Source organism: Nelumbo lutea, chromosome 7, assembly GCF_056320005.1.
Source record: "Nelumbo lutea isolate HS-2025 chromosome 7, American lotus-T2T, whole genome shotgun sequence".
Taxonomy (NCBI): domain Eukaryota; kingdom Viridiplantae; phylum Streptophyta; class Magnoliopsida; order Proteales; family Nelumbonaceae; genus Nelumbo; species Nelumbo lutea.
In genome coordinates, this window is record NC_142690.1 from 14,981,067 (window position 1) to 15,003,123 (window position 22,057).

Below are 22,057 nucleotides of genomic sequence, written 5' to 3' on the forward strand. Positions count from 1 at the left end.
TCCGGTTTCTCTCATATTTTGGATGCCCTATAGATCTTCATAATCTCTCACTCAACCAAATTTTATCCCAAAACTCCATTGATAACCAAAGATTCCATAAGTTTTTAATTTTCTTCACAACCTAGATTATTCATCCTTTTCTACAAGTAGGGGTGGACATGAACCAAGCTTTTCACGAGCTATTCGAGCTCAGCTTATGAAAGGCTCGACTCGGCTCAATATAAGATAAGCTCGACCCCAATGAATCTTGGGCTAGTATTATATAGAATATTCTTAATATTTTTAATTTTTATATGTATAATACTTTACATGTATAATTTTTTATTTTTTATATGAAGCTTGGATCACTATCAAGCTCAAGTTTTTTTACAAGAAATTGTAACTTTCATTGATGAAGCTAAATAAAGAGTACAAATATCACCACCCAAAGGATGGTTGGATAAGCCAAAACAATATTATCCTTACAAACAAGCCCAAAATAAAGCCTCCCTATTAACTCCTTGCTTAGCTAAAGTGTCAGCCATTCCATTTTCTGGCCTTCTTATTCATCTAAATTACACCCCAAGCTCCCTTGCTAAGCTCACAATTTCTCTTAGTGGTTGTCTGAGTGACCACACTCCTAGGTTTCTAGCTTGCAACCACCCTATTACCAGCTTAGAGTCTCCTTCCGCTTCTAAGTGTTACACTCCCCATGGTTTTGCCAATCTCAGGCCTTGGATAGGGCCTTGACTTCGACCCTTAAAGAGTCTCCCACCCCAATTGGGCTAGAGTATAGGGCCAACACTCTTCCTTCCTCATCTCTAAAAACAACCCCCCAACTCCCGATGGGCCCGGATTACCTAAGGAGCTTCCATCAAAATTCAATATCACCCTGAACTATGGTGGTGGGAACCAACTCTCTTGAACTAAAGGATAAGAGGAAGAGGATACAGCTGTAGTACTCCAACTTCTAATTAAATCAACTGGGGAAAAGTTCTTGAAAAGTTGCAAAGCTTTCAGCCAATATAGAATCTTGATGGTAATGCCCTCAACAAGTGCTTCCTTGAATTTTTCTTTCCCTTGGAAAATCATATTATTTCTCTCTTCCCAAATCGACCAAAGGATGGACGCTCTTGTTATTATGCACTATCAAGTTCAAGTTGAACCGAGCTCAAACTCAAGCCTCATGCTTTACTATTGAGAAGAGCTTGAATAGCCAAATATTCGGCTTGGCTCAACTCAAATTCACCCCTATCCATAGATATACTCCAAATTGCCAAATGCCACCACCTCTTACAACTACCCAGAGCAAGCCAATATACGAAATTCTAACCTAAAACCCCCAATTCGAAACTTTTCACAATTTTGAGACAAATTTGCACTTGTTATTATTAAGCTTTAAGAACCTTCCTAAACCATATTCTAGCTAATCAATACCTTTCTATGTTCACTGTTGGGTCAAGGCAATCCCATACCACTAGCCAACTTGGACAAAAAACATAGAAGAATAAGTAGAATTTGATATAAAAAATGGCTTTTATCTTGTAAATTACCTCATCATTTATGTCAAATAAGATAGAAGAAAATTGTACGTAGAAGTGTCCTCAGGAATCCTTGGAGTGTTGAGTATCTGATATGGGGCAAATCGTCCATTTAGGAGAGTCCATGCAACACTGTTTTATAGTGATCATGAACCCCAGGGAACCATACAGAAATCTTAAATAGTAAAAGAAGATCACAGTCAAGAAACAACATACCATAAGCAAACCCATAGACCAAACCTCTCCAACACAACATGTTCTAAAATGCATAAAGGCTCCACAGTAGCAAGATTTGATGCAATAACTTACAATTTCTTTTATTCCATTTATTGTCTAAGTGTGGAAACGTTCTTCAAGGTAGAGACTAGGTCGCAATAACTTGGAATCATGGATAGCACCAATCAAGTGTAACTTAAGGATCAAGGTTCAAAGATTGATGATATGCAGACATCATGGTCCCATTTCTAAGTAAATTCAAAATGCAAGTTATGCCCAATCAGTAACATGAAAAGATTCTTAAAAATTGATGTCATCCCTATATGTATCTAAACACAATGAAGATAGAAAATGAGAATAGACCCTAACCTGCCTTTCTAGCTTTTGCTATCTCTTCCATTGCATCAATGCTCATGACATGAACCACATAAAGTGGTGTATTCACAAAACTTGCTAAACGAATAGCTCTACCAGTTGCTTCCCCTTCTAGCTGCAGAAGAATAGAACTAAATGAGAAATTAGATCAAAAGCATAACCTTGTAGGCATTACCAACAAAAAAAAAAAAAGTGCTAACAAACAAAATTACAAGTGTACCCTTGTCCAAGGATCACTAAAATAATCATGTTTTATGACTAATTAATCTTAATAACTAATTCAAAGACCCTCTAACAGAAGTAGATCAATTAGAAATGCAAGAATTAACTTAGAAGCAAATAGAAATCATCAAAACAGAATTGAAAACAATTAATTAGTGAAATCAGAGATATGACAGTTTCCTCTTCTTGATCTTTTTTGGCTTGTCAATTGTCACATGACTCTCCATACTTGAGTGTTGTGGCCTCTACATCAATCCCCTCCATTTGAAGAGGACTGGTCCCTGATTCTTGTAATGCTAGCATGAGCTGATGGTACTCATAAAGATTAGCAACATTGAAAGTCCTAGATATATTCATGGGAGTACCTAGGTATTGTTACTAATCTTCTTCAAAATCTTGTAACCTGTTGGCAATTTATCCTCCGTAAGAAACACAATCACCTCATTACCTTCTCTGAAAACTTTAAAATGCCTATTCTAGTTAGCTTCTTCTTTGTACTTGGCATTGGCTACTTCTAAGTGCTTTCTTTACTTCTTCATAAGTGGAAATAATCTTATCAACAAAATGCTCTGGTGCTATGATATACCTCAACATTCTTGGAAGTGGAACCAAGTCCAATGTATGTCAAGGAGTATGCCCCACGACTTGAAAAGTTTTCGGTCATTCCTTTATTCCCAAAGTTGCAACAATGAATATATTAGAAGTATGGACACTTCCCCTATACTTGCACTGCTGTATTATGTGGCTGTGGCCATGAATTATAAGTATGGTCACTTCCCCCATACCTATAACACTTGTTCCCAATAGATGTTCCTAGGGGTTGCTGTTTCTAGGCTGCTTTCTTTACTGTATAGGTTGGTTTTATTCCATGTGTGGTTGATTTTGTTTCTCCATAGGCTGATATCTTCACTAATAGATATCAGTGAATCGTGTAATAGGGGCTCCAGCTCTTAGAAAAGTCATGGAGGTGTGCTGGTTGTCTCTAACAACCTCCTCTCCCCTTTCAAATGTTGTCTCAACCCTGGACATCTCACTTAAGTAGAGCCTTCCAAGTTGTTGGCCTCTGTTTGGATAGCATTCAAGGTGCTTTCCAGCCTTAATAGCAAGGCAAACGGCCTCATTCAAGTATCATACATCTCAGCCTGCCATTCTTTCTTGTATGGCTGATTTAAGGTCATTAACATAAAATGTAGCCTTTTGTGATGTGGTTTTAGCCAACTCATTAGAAACTGAAAGTCAAAAAAACTCAGATGCATACTTCCTAATACCACCTGTACCTTGCACACAATGCAGCATTGCTGAAACGAATATTGATCAAAACTACAAAGAGGGAATTGAGCCTTAAGTAACTATTTCATTCTCGTCAAAGTTCTAATGGATTGTAAGGCTGTTAGTTCATGTTATCTAATTGATGATGCCATATCACCCTCTCCTTTCAAGGGTTTGATGTAATTTTTCCTTGTTATAATAAAACTCCTTTTGCTTTACCTTCACAAAAGAAATACTTTCCCTACGATATTTTAGAAAGTCTAAAAAGGAAATTCTAATAAATTTTCATAATAATATAAGCTTGTAAAAAAAAGGAAAAGATGTTTTAAGTCTTACCACAGGAGGCCTTGAAAGCACATGACCCTCTGGACCAGTAATACCAAGTTCTATCATCTTTTTCTGACCCTCAACTACAGCATCTCCATTTTCTGCATGGACCATAGCTAAGGCACCAAGAGATTTGCATGCTTTCATGCCTTTCAGTAGAAGTTCATCATTAATCATAAGAGACCCTTTGTAGGCAAGAAAAAACTTGAAAGAGTTGATACCTATGAGCCACATGACAAGACTTAGAACTCTCCCCAAATGGAAATAAATAACTACATCAGGATACCCATAATAATGGCCCTTCAACATAATGAACTTCTGGTTGATAACCAATTCAAAAGGCAAGATGCAAGTAGCACATGCTAACCTTTCTCCTTAACCATAACCTCCATCTCTCTTTCAACATATTCATCCCATTTTGTGATGGCCATATGGAAACCATAATCCATGCAGGATTTCTTTGCTTTTTTTGCATAGGCTTCGAACCCAGCAGATAAACTACCATTAACTGGTATTACAAAGTCAATGTGCATTGTTGTTCCCCCTGATAATGCAGCAGCCTGACCACTGAAGAAGTCATCTATGGTCTCAGTACCCATAAACGCCATCTCTAGATGCGTATGAGGATCAATCCCTCCTGTTAATCATAGAAATCAAAACCACAGTCCATTATTAAGATATTAATAGTATAAAAAAGCACATGCTAGTGTTTATGCGATAGCTTAAGATTATAAAGATTATAATATATATATATATAGGAGAGTTGAGATTTCATTTAAGGGTAATTGGATGAAAAGAAACCATCCTCAATTCCTCTATCCAATGCATGCCATGAATTGATAAGGGTAGGAAGACACAATTGTAGGGTGTCTTGACAGTAAATCTGATTGAAGGTTATAGCAAAGAGAAGAGAAGAGAAGAGAAGAGGAGAGATGAGAAGAAGGAAGAAGTGTTGAGGCAATGGAACAGTGTTGGCGGCACCAGCTTCATTATAATATATAGGGCAAAAAAATAAGAAGGGAAATGACCCTTGTGCCCCTACTAAGTGATAGTACAATAATAGATTAACATAAAAAAGGCTTTAATCATCCAAACAGACCCTAACAAACATAAAATCATTTATTTGAACACTTTCAACACTCCCCCTCAAGTTGGAGCATATATGTCAATCATGCCCAACTTGTCACACAAATCATTATGCCGCACATGATGAAGGCCTTTGGTGAAAATGTTTGCAAGTTGTTCTTCTAAACTGACATATGGGGTGCACACTTCTCCACTTACAAGTTTCTCTCTAATAAAATGCTTGTCCACTTCAATGTGTTTCATCCTATCATGGAGGACTGGATTAGCTGCAATGTTGATAGCAGCCTTATTGTCGCAATAGAGTGACATAGAGTGCTAACTGTAAAACCCAGTTCTCCTAACAGATTTCTTATCCACATGATTTCAGCAACTCCATGAGACATAGCTCTGTATTCTTCTTCAGCACTAGACCTAGCCACCACACTTTGCTTCTTACTTTTCCATGTGACTAGGTTTCCCCTACAAAGGCACAATATCCACTGGTAGACTTTCGATCATCAACTGCCCCTGCCCAATCAACATCAGTACATACCTCCATCTTTAAATGTTGTTTCTGAAACAGCAAACCAGCTCCAAAAAACTTCTTGGGGTATCTAAGGATCCTCTCTACAGATTCAAGGCGAGTTGTCTTAGGATTGTGCATGAACTAACTAAGGACACCCACTCCATAAGCAATATCAAGCCTGGTCATAGACAAATACAAGAGTCTCCCTACAAGTCTCTGAAACTTCTTCACATCTTTCAAGAACTCTCCCTAACTGTCTCCCAGATGATGGTTAGGTTCAGTTGGTGAGTCAATTGGTCTCACCCCCAGTTTGCCTGTATTTTCTAATAGATCTAGTACTAATTTGGAATGGTAGAATACTGATATGTTTCATTCTATTGCCAATGGGCATATTTATACAGTAAGTTGTTGCAATAAATAGAAAGAAAAGAAAATAGAAAGTACAAAAATAGAAAGAAAATACTTTCTAAATCAATCCTTCCACAATCCTAGGAATATATACAATTCTATTTTCAGATCTGAACCAGTAACCCCACGTTTTCCAACACTCCCCCTCAAGCTGGTGAATAGAGATCCTCCATTCCCAACTTGGCTATAATTCTCCAAAAGTATGTACTATTGAGCCCTTTAGTAAGTACATCGGCCAGTTGTCCTTTTGTATACACACAGGGACTGCAAATCAACTTGTTGTCCAGTTTCTCTTTTATAAAGTGTCAGTCAATTTCGATGTGCTTCGTCCTGTCATGTTGAACAGGATTGTGAGCAATATTGATGGCTGACTTGTTGTCACAATATAGTTCCATAGGCTCTTCTCGTGGAATCTTCAGGTCTTCTAAAATTATCTTCAACCAGAGTAATTCACACACTCCTTGTGCCATAGCCCTAAATCCTGCCTCTGCACTTGACCAAGCCACTACATTTTGCTTCTTACTCCTCCAAGTGACTAAGTTTCCTCTTAAGAAGGTACAGTAACCAAAAGTGGACCGTCTATCTACTGGAGATCCTGCATAATCGGCATTTGTATATGCTCCACGAGTCAGTCCTCCACTTCTTCTGAATAAAATTCCTTTTCCTGGATTGGCTTTCAAATAGTGTAGAATTCGATGAACAACCTGCAGATGAACTTCTTTAGGATTATGCATAAACTGACTTATTACACTTATAGCATATGCAATATCCGGTCGTGTATGTGCAAGATAAATGATTTTTCCAACTAGTCTTTGGAACATCTCCTTGTCTACACTTGCATTCTCGTTGGCTTCTCCAAGTTTATGATTGGGATCTATAGGCGTGGAAGCTGGTTTACATGCCATATTTCTTGTTTCTCTCAAAAGATCAATAACATACTTTTGTTGAGAGATAAAGATGCCTTGTTTAGAATGTGCAATTTCAATTCCGAGAAAATACTTTAGTCTCCCCAAGTATTTTATCTCAAATTCTCTGGCAAGGCAGTTTTTCAATGCTTCCTTCTCCTTTTTATCATTCCCAGTAACGATTATATCCTCCACATAGACTAATAGTGTAGTAACTCCCCCTGAGGCTGTGTGTTTGATAAACAATGTGTGGTCACCTTGACTTTGCTTGTAACCTGTACTCAGCATTACCTTCGTAAACCTTCCAAACCATGCTCTCGGAGATTGTTTGAGACCATATAGTGCTTTCTTCAACCGACAAACTTTGTTCCCTTTAATGCCTTCTCCAAAACCCGGTGGAATGTCCATGTATATCTCCTCTTCTAGATCACCATGGAGAAACGCATTTTTTACATCAAACTGTTGCAAATCCCAATTATAGTTAGCAGCCAACGACAGTAACACCCTTATTGTATTCATTTAGCTACTGGGGCAAAAGTCTCCTGATAATCTACCCCATAAGTCTGTGTATATCCCTTGGCTACCAGGCGTGCCTTGTACCTTTCTAATGACCATCAGATTTGTACTTAATTGTGAACACCCATTTACAACCTACCGTCTTATTGTTTCTTGGTAGATCCACAACTTTCCATGTGTTGTTTTTTTTCTAATGCCTCCATTTCCACTCTCATGGCTTTTCTCCACTCCTTGTTAGAAAGTGCCTCGGCTAGAGTATTAGGAATTGGAATGGTGTTAAGGCTGGCTAGAAAACTTTTATGGGATTTAGAGAATCTTTGGAATGATACATATTTGGCTAAAGGGTACAATGGGCGTTTGGTACATTCTCTGGTTCCTTTTCTCAGTGCAATAGGTAGGTCATACTCATACTCAGACTGTGAAGGTGTAGGTTCAGGTTCTAAGCATCCCTCAGTTCTAGGATTAGGAGTTGAATCTTGGACTTGCACAGGTTGAGGATCTGGATTTTTCCTCCTAGAGTAAACCTGCATATATCTCACATTATCATGCACATCATTCGTGGGGTTAACAGTGTCCGAATTTGGTTCAATGGTCGGATTGTTTAACTCTTGTTGAGACTCGGGAATGTGGGGCTCAGAGGAATGTGACTCAGAGGGATGTGATTCTTGACGATTGAATGTCTATGAGGAGGGTAATACATCTAGGGAGAGTAGATCCGAGGCCTTATCTTCCATTAATGAGGGCTTCCCCTGAAGATAAGGTTGAGTGAAAAAATATTTTCCTTCCTCAAATGTGACATTGATGGAGGTGTAGAATTTTCTGGTGACGGGATGATAACATTTATAACCTTTCTGAGTTGGGGAATATCCCAAGAAGACACACCTGATTGCCCGTGGGTCTAATTTTCCCTTATTATGGACATGAACAAAGGCAATGCAGCCAAAAATTCTTGGTGTGAGATTATTTGAGGCTCGAATATCAGGGTAAAATTGAGAAAGGACTTGTATTGGGCTTTGGTTGTCAAGAACTTTATATGGTAGTCTATTTATGGTGTAGGCAGCAGTAAGGACAACTTCCCCCCAATATTGTTTTGGCACCTGATTTTGAAAGAGAAAGGCTCGGGTGGTTTGCAAAAGATGGCCATTTTTTCTCTCAGCTACCCCATTCTGTTGGGGAGTGTTAACACAGGAGGATTCATGCACAATGCCTTCTTTCTGAAAAAATGGGGACAAATTCTGATTAAAATAATCTGTAGCATTATCAGATCGAAACCTTTTAATTCTCACACCAAACTGAGTTTGGACCATGTTATGAAAGTTGGGAAGAATCGTACCCACATCAGATTTAGACTTAAGAAGAAAAATCCATGTGACCCTAGTGCAATCATCAATAAAGGTGACGAACCATCTGGAACCAGTAACGTTGGGAATTTGAGAAGGGCATATATCCGAATGAATCAAATAAAAAGGAGTTGAAGATATTTTATTGCTGATTGGGAAAGAAACCCTTTTGTGCTTAGCAAGTTCACAAACATCACAATGAAAGGTTTCAACATCAATTCCTTCAAACAAGGAAGGAAGCATTGTTTTTAAAATAGGAAATGAAGGATGACCAAAACGGAAATGATGACAGCAAATTAAATCTTTATTGAAGGTAGATAAGAATGACTCGTATGTGACATGCATAACAGTGTGAGATGATTTGCTGGTTGCTTCAAGGTAGTAGAGTCCATCTCTTTCCTTAGCAAGTCCAATCTTCTTCCCCGAAACCTGGTCCTGAAATACATAGTAAGAAGGGAAGAACACAACATTGCAGTTCACATCCTGTGTGAGTTTATGTATAGAGATAAGGCTAGTGCATAACTTAGGAACATGACGCACATTTTTAAGTAATAGGGATGGAGTAATTTGAATATTCCCAATCCCTGCCACTGTGGTGAAAGAACCATCAGCAACAGAATTTCTCTATTACTAGGACAAAGTGTGGTGTATAGGTGAGAAAATGTAGTGAAGAGGGTGTCATGTGGTCAGTAACTCCATAATCAAGAATCCATGGAAAAACACTAGCCGAGGCATGTAATCCTAGAGATAAACTCACTTGAGAGAGCAAGAGAGGTAGAACCACTTCCTGGTTTCAAGGATTTCAGGAAGCACCTTAGCCTTTAATTTCTTCATCATTAAATGGTCCCTGACTTGAGTGTTCTTGCTGCGGCGTTGTGGAGACATTATGGGCCTGTTAAACTCCTTTTGAAACTCCTAGATTTCCCCATTCCTTGCTGGATGTGGGAGGTTTCCCATGAAGTTTCCAGTACCGATCTTTCGTGTGTCTAGGCTTCTTGCAATAGGTGCACCAGAGGTTATCATTAGAGTCACGGGTGGTTGTGTCACGAGCCAAGTTGTGATTGTTCTCACCCTTTGAACCACTGTAACTTCCTCCCCTTGCCACCATGGCTGAGCCTTCGGGATCTTTAGGCTCAAGCATGATTCTACGGCGGCTTTCCTCAGCTCTGACAAGGGCTATGACTTCATTCAATGGAGGCACTTCTTCTTTGCCAAGAATTTGTATTCAGACCTGATCAAATTCAGCATTCAGTCCAACCAAAAAATCACACACCCTATCTCTTTCAATAAAATTCTTCAAGATCACAGCATCATCTGCGCACTGTCTCAAGAACCCGATAATGATCAAGTTCATGCCATAAATTTTGCAGCAGATTTGCATACTCTGTAACACTCCTGCTCCCTTGTTTGGCCGCCACAGTCTTCACTTTGACCTCATAGACACGAGCAGCATCATGGGCTTTGGAATAGGTTTGTCGGACAACATCCCAAATAGCCTTTGCAAAGGGAAGAAACATACAAGTATCACTGATCTCGGGTGTCATTGAACTCCACAACCATGACATAATCATGGAGTCCTCTTCGTCCCAAGCATCAAAATTGGGCTCGCCCAACCTTGGTCCTATTCCAAGGAGGTGACTAATTTTTCCTTTTCCCTTCAAATAGGTACGCACTAGTTGTGACCACTTCAAGTAATTCTGGCCATTCAGTTTATATGTTGCCTGAATATTCTGTAAATCACCAATGTGAGGATGAGAATTTGTTGCTCCTTCATCGGTTTGGACGGGGGCACTTGTTGCAGTCATGTCGGTCATTGTTAATGGAAGAAAAATAAGGCCAGCAGGAAAGGAGAATAAAGGAACACTTCTAGTTACAGATCAACACTGAAGGCCAGAAGAGAAAAACACAAAATCTGGCAATGAAGGCCGAAAAAATCTCAAGGTTGACAAACCTAGAGCTTTGATACCATGTTTTGGAATGGTAGAATACTGATATGTTTCATTCTATTGCCAATGGGCATATTTATACAGTAAGCTGCTGCAATAAATAGAAAGACAGAAAAATAGAAAGAAAAGAAAATAGAAAGAAGAAAAATAGAAAGAAAAGAAAATAGAAAGAAGAAAAAAAGAAAGAAGAGAAAATAGAAAGTACAAAAATAGAAAGAAAGAAATACAAAGAAAAAACTTTCTAAATCAATCCTTCCACAATCCTAGGAATATATACAATTCTATTTTTCAGATCTGAACCAGTAACCCCATGTTTTCCAACAAGTACATATTTCGTTGGGAAATAAAGATGCCATTGTGAGAGCGAGCAACTTTAATTCCAAGGAAATAACGTAAGAGGCCTAGATCTTTCACCTCAAATTGAGTGGCTAAGAACTTTTTTAGTCTCTGTACTTCAGCCTCCCAATCTCTTGTGATCACTATGTCATCCACATACACAATTAGAGCTGCAATTTTCCCTTCACCTTTCTTTACAAATAGTGTGTGATCTGACTGGCATTGTTTGAACCCCATCTGTTGAATTGTTGAGTGGAACTTACTAAACCAGACCCGAGGAGATTGCTTCAGCCCATATAAAGATTTTTTTAGCTTGCACACTTTCTGTTCACTTCCTTTAGCACAAAAACCTAGAGGTTGGGTCATGTACACTTCCTCTTCTAAGTCACCATTCAAGAAAGCATTTTTTATGTCCAATTGGTGAAATTCCCAGTCAAGATTTGCCGCTAGTGAAAGGAGATTTCTGATAAAGTTCATCTTGGCTACTGAGGCAAAAGTCTCTGCATAGTCCACTCCATATACTTGTATAAAACCTTTTGCCACCAGTCTGGACTTGTACCTTTCAACAGTTCCATTAGCCATGTGTTTCACTATGAACACCCACTTGCACCCCACTGGTTCCTTCCCTTCAGGAAGATCCACTAACTCCCAAGTGCCATTTTTATGTAATGCATCAATCTCTTCCTTCATTGCATCTGTCCATTCAGGTTTGGATAAAGCTTCTGCCACATTCTTAGGAACGGGGATACTGTCAATAGAGGAAAGGAATGCACGATATGAAGATGAAATATGATCATAGGACACAAAGTGAGAGAAAGGATGGTTAGTGGTACAAAATCTAACACCCTTTCTCTTAGCAATAGGAACATCAAGATCATTAATGATAGGGGAATCAACATTGAGAAGAGCAGGCATATCAATAGAAGCAAGTGTACCTGGCTGATGGGAAGGATCAACCTCCGGTGAAGCCGATGATGTTGGTTGCATAGTGTCAAGTTTCATGGCTCTTGAACTCCGTTGGCTTTTGTGGCGGCGAAGAAAGACACGGAATGGAGGAGGGTCGGGTAGAGGAGGTAGTTGAGTCAGAGCCTATTTCTCCTCAACCCTACTCTCCCCCTGAGGAAAAACCGAGAAGAAAGGTTAATTCTCAAAGGACACATCTATTGAGACATAGTACTTACGAGAGACGAGATCATAGCAACGGTACCCCTTTTGAGATAGAGGGTAACCAAGGAAGACACAAGGAATAGCACGAGGATCAAGTTTAACCCGAGTAGGTGACAAGTTATGAACAAAGCAACGACACCCAAAAGCATGCATTGGAATGGGGAACAATGGAGCTATAGGAAACAAAAGATGATGTGGGGTCTTATACTCTAGTAACCAAGAGGGCATACGGTTGATGATGTACGTAGCACACAGAACAACATCCATCCAAAAGCGCTTCGGAACATTCATATGGATTAACAAGCCACAAGTTACTTCGAGAAGATGACGGTTTTTTCTTTCAGCAACACTGTTTTGCGGAGGTGTCCTAGCACAAGAGCTTCGTTGAAGTGATTCACTCGATGCAAAGAATTCTGTGAGATCACTATGAAAGTATTCATTTGCATTGTCCGATTAGAAAATATGGATTTCGATTTGGAACTAAGTGAACACCATGCATTGAAAGTCTTTCACAATTTTAGGCACTTCCTCTCTAGATCGCATAGGGTAAACCCAAGTGTATCTAGAGAAATCATCTATCAAGGTAATGAAGTACTTATATCCAACCTCAATAGGTAGAGTAATAAGGCCCCAAACATCAGAATTAACAATATGAAACGGAAATTCAGATCTTTTATTTCTCAAAGGAAAAGAGCTTCTACAATGTTTACTCAATTGACATGTCTGACACTGCAACTGACTCACTAGCAAAGACTCAAACAACTTTGGAAACATAACTTTTAACAACTCAAAAGAAATATGACCAAGACGACTATGCCATAAATAGGCTTGACTCTCACTGGACGAACTCAATGACTCTATAGCCACAATACCAGCTTTATTCTCCAACACGTAGAGGCCAAATCCTGAAACACAGATGAAGACGAATAGAAAGTAACTGAACAGTCCAAAGAGTGAGTAATACTACTAATGGAAAATAGATTTATAGGTAATTTAGGAGCATGTAGTATGTTAGAAAAGGTAAGGCGGAGTGGGAGAGATACGGTTCCTTGGCCGGCTATGGTGGAGAAAGAGCCATCAGCTAGTCTCACCTTATCTCTCCTAGAGAGAAGATTGTATGCCTTAAATAAATTTGACTTACCGGTCATGTGATTTGAGGCTCTGGAGTCAATTACCCAAGGGGAATCAAAGGTACGAGATGACACAGGAAAGGCAGTGGCAGTGTTACCTGAAGTAGATGCAAAAGAGGTAGGAGTAGGATCATTATCCATCTGGCGAAGAGTCCTACCATATAACTCCAAATGGTCATGGAAGGAGTTGATGATCTCTTCCTTAGGGTCAGAACTAGGATGCCTTTCCTAAGTTACCATGGGACCAGTCTCTTGAGATGTCATATTAGCTGAGTTATACATTTTCTAATTCTACTGACTTGGTTTCTTGCCCTAAGCAGTTGTTGACTTCTTACCCAAATCCTATGCCCATTTAGGTTTACTATGGAGATCCCAACAGGTATCTCTGGTGTGTCTTGCCTTCTGGCAGTGAGTGCACCAAAGCTTACTCTTATCATTTGTTCTCTTTTGAGAGTCACCCTTCTTAACCACCTCTAACATTAGTATCTGAACTTCCCCGAACAGCTAGAGCAACTGGCTCCCCCTCTATAAAATTCATCACATTTCTTCTACTTTCTTCTGACTGATGGCAAGTCTTTACTTCCCAAGATCTGCACCCTGATGCACTCATATAAAGGATTCAACCCCAAGAGAAAGGCAAATACCCATTGCTGAGATACAAGTGATTTGTATGCCTTTGCATCCTCATCAAACTTCCAATTAACATTCTGATAGTGATCAGGTTCTTTCCATATCGATGTCAGATCCGAATAGTACATCGAGAGACTCCTTTCTCCCTACTTACAAGTGGACGATTCAGCTTGCAATTGGTATATCTTGGCATAGTGTCTCTGCTCTGAATAGGTGGACTTTGCTTGTTTCCATATTTCACAAGCAGTAGCCCACATAAAAGTTTTTCTCACCTGTGGCAGCATGGAAACCAAGAGCCAAGACATCACCATACTATTTTCTTGGTTCCATCTATCATATTCAGCACTTCCGCTCTTCAGTTCCTTCACTTTCCCATTGATGTATCCTATTTTTCCCCTAGCAGTGATGTAGAGTTTCATTCCCCTAAACCATTCAAGGTAATTCAGACCATCAAAGGAAATGACAGCCATGGGGAAACTCATATCCATTCCCCCACTTACCCCATTTTGATTTCCAGAAATCCCTGAAGTAGCAGAATTCTCAGAAGACATGGTCAACACAGAATTTTTTTTATCAAAAAACTTCAACTTAGGATCACTCCTTATATCAGAACAAAAAACTCCACACACAACAAGTGATTAATCCACCCACACTGCAGTCTTTGGACTTAATCTGAGCACAAGACCAGCACCAATTTCCAGAATAAACAAGATGACAGATCTGATATTCAGACCTGTACGGAGTAGCAGTCCCAGCCTACTAGTTTTCTCAGCAGGTCTACAAACAATAATCACAAGGGGAGATCCTTACACACAAGGCATCAAGCCAACAAGTAGAGAAAATAGGTCATACGTGACCTACAACAGCCTTTCACAGGTACAGGATCAACGATCCGAAACAAACAGAGGAAAAACCTCACAAGGGTGTGCCAACATTCAGTGGTTCAGGTCCATTCGTTTTCCTCTTGGTACACGACCAAGGGAAGAGAAGAAAAGAAAAAGAAAAAAATGGGGCGGTATCAGTTGCAGGTCTGATTTGAACAACTCAGATGTACTCCACTATTCCGCCCAGATTCAGCAACTTGGAGAAGACATTTGATCACCCAGATTCAACGGCCATGCTCTGATACCATCTTGACAGTAAATCTGATTGAAGGTTACAGCAAAGAGAAGAGAAGAGAAGAAGGAAAGGAAGATGAAGTGTTGAGGCAATGGAACAGTGCTGGCGGTGCCAGCTTCATTATAATATATAGGGTGAAAAAATAAGAAGGGAAATGACCCTTGTGCCCCTACTAAGTGATAGTACAATAAAAGATTAAAATAAAAAAGACTTTAATCAGCCAAACAGACCCTAACAAACATAAAATCAATTATTTTAACATTTTCAACAGGGTACATATAAAGGTGATATCCTAAACAAACCTGATCCAAAAACCAAGGCTACAACTATCCAACCTGAAAATAATTTCTGGAAAATGATTTCATTCTTTGCCAACCATCCAACCAATGCTAGTCTCACCCAGACTAGATGGATAGAGACCCATATAATAGGGGAGCTTGACTCCAATTGATGTCGATGAATGTATGACAGGTGCAGAAGGTTAGTTTTTCTCTTCAATCCCAGAATGAGGATATGTCTTATACTAAGATTTCATTATAAATTGTGAACTTGTAATATTTGACAATTTAGGATAGTCAAGTTGATGGAAATCGACCAACACCCTTGGTCACTAGTCCTAATATGGCATAATGATGGTACTTGGGATTTGGACTGAAGTGGACACCAGGGGTTTTTTTTTTTTGTTATTTTACAGATTTTCTATAGGGTCCAATGGTAGGGTCTGATTTGTCTATTTATAGTTTGTTTATGTTTAAAATTTCAGGGTCATTGCATAAGTAGGATTAGAGTTATTAAGTCCTGTTTGAATTGAAATAGAATATGACAGTTTGGTTTGAGCCCTACTGGGATTATTATGGGTCAACAGTTTGACTACTAGGATATGGATGTTTTACAAAAGATCAATGAAGTTTATTGAGTTTTCTTGAGCTTATGCTAATTATGGTGAGTGATTCCCATACCCAAGAGTGGTTCTAGGCACCCTATGAGTGATTTTGGGTATTTTTTCTCTTCTTTCTCTCCCATTTTCTTTTTTTCTCTTCTTTCTCTCCCATTTTCTTTCTTATTCCTTCAACAAGCCATTACAGCCATCAACAGCCATAAATTTCTGACCAAAAATAGACCATTCAACCTTCTCTAAGACTGAAATTAAGCTAGTCCTACATCACAAGTACAATTATTTTAATTGTTAGTGTTGTTTGCACTAATTTATGCTTCTATATTTACTTTCTGTGTTCTAACAGCTATTCCATTATATATAAATAAATATTTTCTATAAAAATAAATAATGAAAATTCTCTATGTTGTAAGGGTGGGGGATAACACTAATATTATATACCTTAATTGTGCTACCCATAATGCAACAACAAAATATTTAGTAGAGATGCAAGCGGATCAGACCGGATCCGATAAAGGGTATATCCGATCCGAATGCGATAAGAATCCGTCGGATTTTCAAGAGTATGATTCGAATATCTTATTGGATATCCGATTTGATTAGAATTGTAATAAAAAATTATGATATAACATAAACAATATGTTATATTATTACATAATATAATAATATATTATATAATACATAATATGTAATATACAATATATAATATATAATTATATAAATAATATATAGAAAAGACATATATAATATATAATATTTCATAACTAATGGATTGGATCGGGTCATGGAAGATCAGATCAAGGCATATCCAAATTCGACCCGTGAACTAAACGGATCAGATCAAGGCATATCCAAATTCTGGAATAAAACATTTTCCAAGACTGACATTTTGAACCTTGCATATATTGCTTAATTTTCTAGGCTTGTCCAAAAACTAATAGCATACAAGGATATGAAATCCTCATTTAAAAATAAAGCATGCACTTCATCATATCTAAGGAAAAAAAGTGAATTAAACAATTGAATAATTTTTAAGTCAGCCAAGTAGGTCCTCCTCAGAAAACTTCAGTGCCAAAACTAACCACATGATAATCATTACCTTTTAGTTACCCTACTATTTGGAAAGGCAAGAATATTATGCCAGCAATTCAGGATAAGTGACAAGTCTATGAACGAGATGTTTAATTTCTAATTTTCTATTTACCAATTTATGTCCTTTTTCAGAAATTAAGAAAAAACTTTATTGGCAAAAGATAAGGAGGTCATAACCCAATACACAAGCCCGTAAATGGCATTCCACACAAACCAGATTACAATCCTAACATAACAAAGATAAAAAACTAAGGCATTCTAATCATTACAGAAATTAGAAAACTGAATCTCTTGAAAATCATTGAGAATCATTGCCCAAGAAGCAATTGTTATTTAAATTTTAACAATTCCTATCACTGGATTAACTTCCCAATGCCTCCCTCCAAAGATTATGCTATTCCTTTCTTCCCATAAGCTCCATGAAAGAGAGAAACTCTAGAGAATACTGCTTTTTTCTGCTAAATCCTTTAGTCGGACAGGAGTCCACAACCACAAGGCAAACCATGTGACCAGGTATGATCTACTGATGCCTCAAGAGCAAGGTTCAAAATATCGATACGCCCGATACGCTGGTAGAGGCGTATCGAGCGAATCGATACCTTTCTTTTATTTTTTATTTTTCAAAACCAGTTCAGGGGGCCAGTTTAGGGCTCCTCCACCCCCTGAACCGGTCAGACCCCTGATACACCCACTGTAGGGTGTATCGGAGGGGTCCCGGAACGATACGTATCGGCCGATATGTGTCGATACTTTGAACCTTGCTCAAGAGCATGATAAAATGCCACCATACCACCAATGAGAATCTAAAACAAATTAGAGATGCTTAACAAACTCTGATTATATGCTCAAGTTGGATGCTTACCTGCTTTGATAACACATATAGAAAGTATACTAGTATACTACTTTTTCTACAAGTAATATTTGCAAAAGTTGAACAACGACTTTTCTTAAAAACAAAGCATACACTTCATAATTTCATACTGAAAGGTCTGAGTAGTGCCAATGTTTGCTTCTTGAATGAGGCCAGATGTATGTCCCACATTTACTCTATTAAACCCCATGATATAGGTACTGAAAACCCTCAATTTTGTTGCCATTTGCATGGAAATATGAGGTTTTACCTGGCATTACATACTTCCCAGTGGCATCAAGCACAGTGACATCATCACCAACCTGCAGATAGCAAGTGTTTAAGAAAATGTCAGGCTAAGACAAGGGCCTCGTAGGAACAGAACAAGGTAACCAGACAATGGAGGTAAAATGTGGATACAGGTAAGGATAATATACTAGTTCAGTTTTGGAGCAGTGTTTCCTAGGTGAAAACTAATTCCTCTTCTCACTTCTCTAATATAGTATTGACCTTCTTGACTGCAGTAATTGGTTATAAAGAAGTTGATTATGAAGATGTTAATTTTGGAATTTTTGTAGGGAGAAGTGTATGAAGCTTTCTTATGACAAAAGATTTGGGGTTTTTTAAGTCAAGAAATATTTATCTAGTAGGTACAAAATTGAAAGGCATTGGGAATTTAGGCGCTCCATGGGATGAGAAATTGATCTATTCATTTGGATTCTTCAAGGACACTTCTATGTGATACTTTTCTTTCTCTCATTGCTTATGTAAATGAACAGTTAATGTACACATTGAATGTCATTATTCCTACAAAATGTTATTAAGTAACAAAGATAAACTTTTAAAACCTTTTCTGTAGGATTATAATATTAAAAATCAGCCAAGTATGGAGTGTTTTAATAGTTTATACTTGTCTATAGACATCTCCATGAGTCCTTGTTTTTCATCTTGCCAAGTCAGACTATGAGACATGCATCAGATTTTGATTCTCATGTTGTGTCCATGCAATACTGTGTATGGATCCTTCTATTAGGTAGGTGAATCATCTTCTTTCATTTTGAGGTAAGATGATTGCATCCCCTAGGGAAGAACAATGATTCTTAGATTTGGCCAAGAGTACCTCTCTTGAAAAGAGAATTTGGATCTATATAATTTTTTGGCTTATTAGTGGATTCTTTTGGACGAATCTTCAATAATGGATGCAAGCATCTTGCTGAACTGGATAAGTTTTGTGTTTATGCATTTTGTACTTTTTTGGTTTCTTATCTTGTATTGACATCAACCCGTGGTCTCATTTTTGTACAATAAAGGCATATAAAAATAATTGAAATAATTAATGCAGGAAAAATATAATATGGCACTACTGTATGAAGAAGAACTCAAACTAATATGCACCAAGGAAGTAATAAAAGACGTTAAATATAGCATCATATAAGACACATAAACACATTATCACAAACAACAATAGAGAAAATCCTAAATTTTCATTTTCTAAAAAAAAATCAGCTTGACGAAATTTTTTTCATTGGTATATCTTAACAATTAAAAAGAAAAAAATAAATCAGTATGTCTATGGTGATCCTAAAACCCATTCAAACCACTGCTCAAGCCTCGTCACCCTCCGCCTAAAGTACCGAACCATAGATGATGGAATTAAATCATTCACGCCCTGCCCTATCCTTCCATCTTCTTTACCTATGCTATATAACAAAATCCCTTCATCCTTCAAGGAAACAGTTGACTACATGACTATTCACTATTTCATTCACCACAAAATTGAATTATCTTAAACACTCAAAGAAAAACCAAACTAATACATTCAATTCGCCAACAGAAAAGATGAACACTACTCACTAGAGTGCTTTACACTTTATTATTGAGAGTGCTCGTATCCTATAAATATTCACACTTTTATACAATTGACAAAATTCTCAAATTTACCAGTCAAAAAGAAAAATTACAACAAAATTCGACTATACCTTGATATTAGGCTGCACAGAAACAATGATCCCATCCTCAATATAAACATCCGCCACTTCCTGACGGTCAGCATTCACAATAGTTCCTCCCTTGATCAACAGTTTCGAAGAAGACGACGGTCCACACTCGGACTCTCCATATCCCACAGCACAAAACTGTAAACCCATCCAATTCATACAAAAAGAACGACAGAATTCAAATTTTGAAACCAAAAAACCCCCTGAATTCACCTAAAAAAAAATCCAATTCCACTTACCCCCGGAATCTCGTTCGATACGGAGATGGAAGAACGGATGAAAAGAAGAAAAACCACACAGAACAGGTCAACATGTTGGGTTCTGAAGCTGGAATCCATCGATGATCCATAACCGATAATCCACCATGAGCGACTGAAACGAGGCTCTGCCATTCTAAGTCAAGCACCTTATCAGCAGCTGAGCAGCAGTCGCAGACAAGCAAGTAAGCGTTCGCCGATGCTCAGAAAGGACAAAGACGATGATGCACCGTTCCATTGCGGCTTCGCCTTTTATATTTGAATCCTCAGGAATCTATGACCATGACTATCAATCTGCAACTCTATCCAAGTATTTTCGTTCAACTAGACGTCCGACGTGTCTTGGAATCTTCAATAAACTAGTACACGTGTCAAACACCAGCAGAGTCGATCTTCAGTAGACGAGATCAAACCAGGCCCCACAAGATCCTCAGTAGACGAAAAGGATATAACAATGACCCTTGCAAGATCATAGCTATCGAAGTCATTCCGTTTGTATGTATGACTAGCTTAGGATATCGAGTGGTCATCGATAAACAGGGATGGCAATTTTCCTCCTATCCCATCCTCGCGGGACCCACCTGAATGAACGTAAATTTATTATTCACTTTTTCTCTAACGGGATCTGCTCCTCACGAATGGACGTCTCACAAGCACATCCACCGTGCATTGAGAATATCACTTGTGAATAATAAATATAGAAGATGTTCCCAATGCATAATAGAATATGCGTGTGAGGAGCCAGGTGTGAAGAGCAAATCCAGTCTCACTTTCTCTATCTGCACTCTTTACCCACATTGCTTTGTAGGGTGAGAAAAAGTTAAAAAAATCGATTGAAACTGAATCTAAAATTCGATTAAACGAACTAATAGGTTTAGTTTCGATTTGGTGTTTTTAAAAAATTAAAGGTAATGGTTCCTTTTGATTAGCTAATATAGAAAATCGACATCCAATCGACTGGTATAGATATATTTCTATATATTTTATATATATTTATGTATATTATATATTTTTATATTTTTTATATATTATAAATTAATAAAAATACATTATATATAAATATATATTTTATAATATATGAACTAATTGACAAAATTGACTAACGCCACCTACCCTTACGTTAGCATCCATTCAAAATCCGTACAAATGTAAGAAGTTTAAAATTTTTTAAAATCCAATGTTACCCTTATCCCCTTCCTCTCAACCCCGGCACCCCCTTCCTCCTCTAAGATCTCTCTTCCCTCTATCCTCCTCCGACCGTCTCCATCAATACCAGATTGGTTACAAAATCAACATTCTTATCAAGATCAACCCTTCGTTGAGCTCCCGAACTAACAAAGAGAGATTCCTCTCCGTCAACACCAGATCGGTTCCCAAATCAACATTCTTATCAAGATCAACCCTCTGTTGATCTCATGAGCTAACAAAGACCACGGGCCACCAGAATCCTCTACTCTCGTCACTTTGTTCTTCGTCGAAGACAATGAACAGTTAAACTCTCATGAAGTCCTCGCCTTTACCGCCTTTTGACTCTCATTCGTTGAAGTACACAAAGACTGGCAAGGAAGGAAATGGTTAAACTTGACCTCGAAGGCTCTTTAGAGCTTTGCAAATCGTTAAAGGCAAATGAACCCATCTCTGTTTCTTGTGCTACAGGAAATCCTGATGTGGTTGCGGATGAATCCCGGCCTAGGTTGGGTCTGTTCTTCTAAAACTCTCATTTCGATGTCATTCTCATCTTCTTCCCCTGTTTCTTCGTCTTGACACGAACCTAGCCAATGCAAGTGACTTTCAGGGATGAGGGCTCGGGAGTGTCGAATGTAGAACCTTAGACCGTGCTTAAGATGAGATCTAGTTCTCATCTTCTTCCCTCAAGAATGGAACAACTCAGTCTCCGGCTGAGTCCTTGCTGTCGCACACCAGTTGATGTTGGTCGTCGATGGTCTTGT

The 22,057-nt window shown here is 38.3% G+C and overlaps 1 protein-coding gene and 1 long non-coding RNA gene across 2 annotated transcripts in view; one reads left to right on the forward strand and one right to left on the reverse strand.

The window, feature by feature from the left end:
* LOC148845256 (uncharacterized) overlaps nucleotides 1–18,209 on the forward strand; it is a 57,335-nt gene extending 39,126 nt beyond the window's left edge. The window contains exon 4 of the long non-coding RNA XR_016102102.1: nucleotides 18,073–18,209. This is a non-coding gene — a long non-coding RNA (uncharacterized LOC148845256). The remainder of the gene's footprint in view (nucleotides 1–18,072) is intronic.
* The window catches only part of PYD2 (pyrimidine 2), a 61,736-nt gene extending 41,111 nt beyond the window's left edge, over nucleotides 1–20,625 (reverse strand). The window contains exons 1-6 of the mRNA XM_088954058.1: nucleotides 20,091–20,625; nucleotides 19,834–19,989; nucleotides 18,126–18,177; nucleotides 4,297–4,566; nucleotides 3,939–4,150; nucleotides 2,106–2,226 (exon numbers count right to left, since the gene is read on the reverse strand). Coding sequence (XP_088810184.1) covers nucleotides 2,106–2,226; nucleotides 3,939–4,150; nucleotides 4,297–4,566; nucleotides 18,126–18,177; nucleotides 19,834–19,989; nucleotides 20,091–20,243 — 964 coding nt within the window. The 5' untranslated portion in view covers nucleotides 20,244–20,625. The remainder of the gene's footprint in view (nucleotides 1–2,105; nucleotides 2,227–3,938; nucleotides 4,151–4,296; nucleotides 4,567–18,125; nucleotides 18,178–19,833; nucleotides 19,990–20,090) is intronic.
* Nucleotides 20,626–22,057: the final 1,432 nt, after the last annotated feature.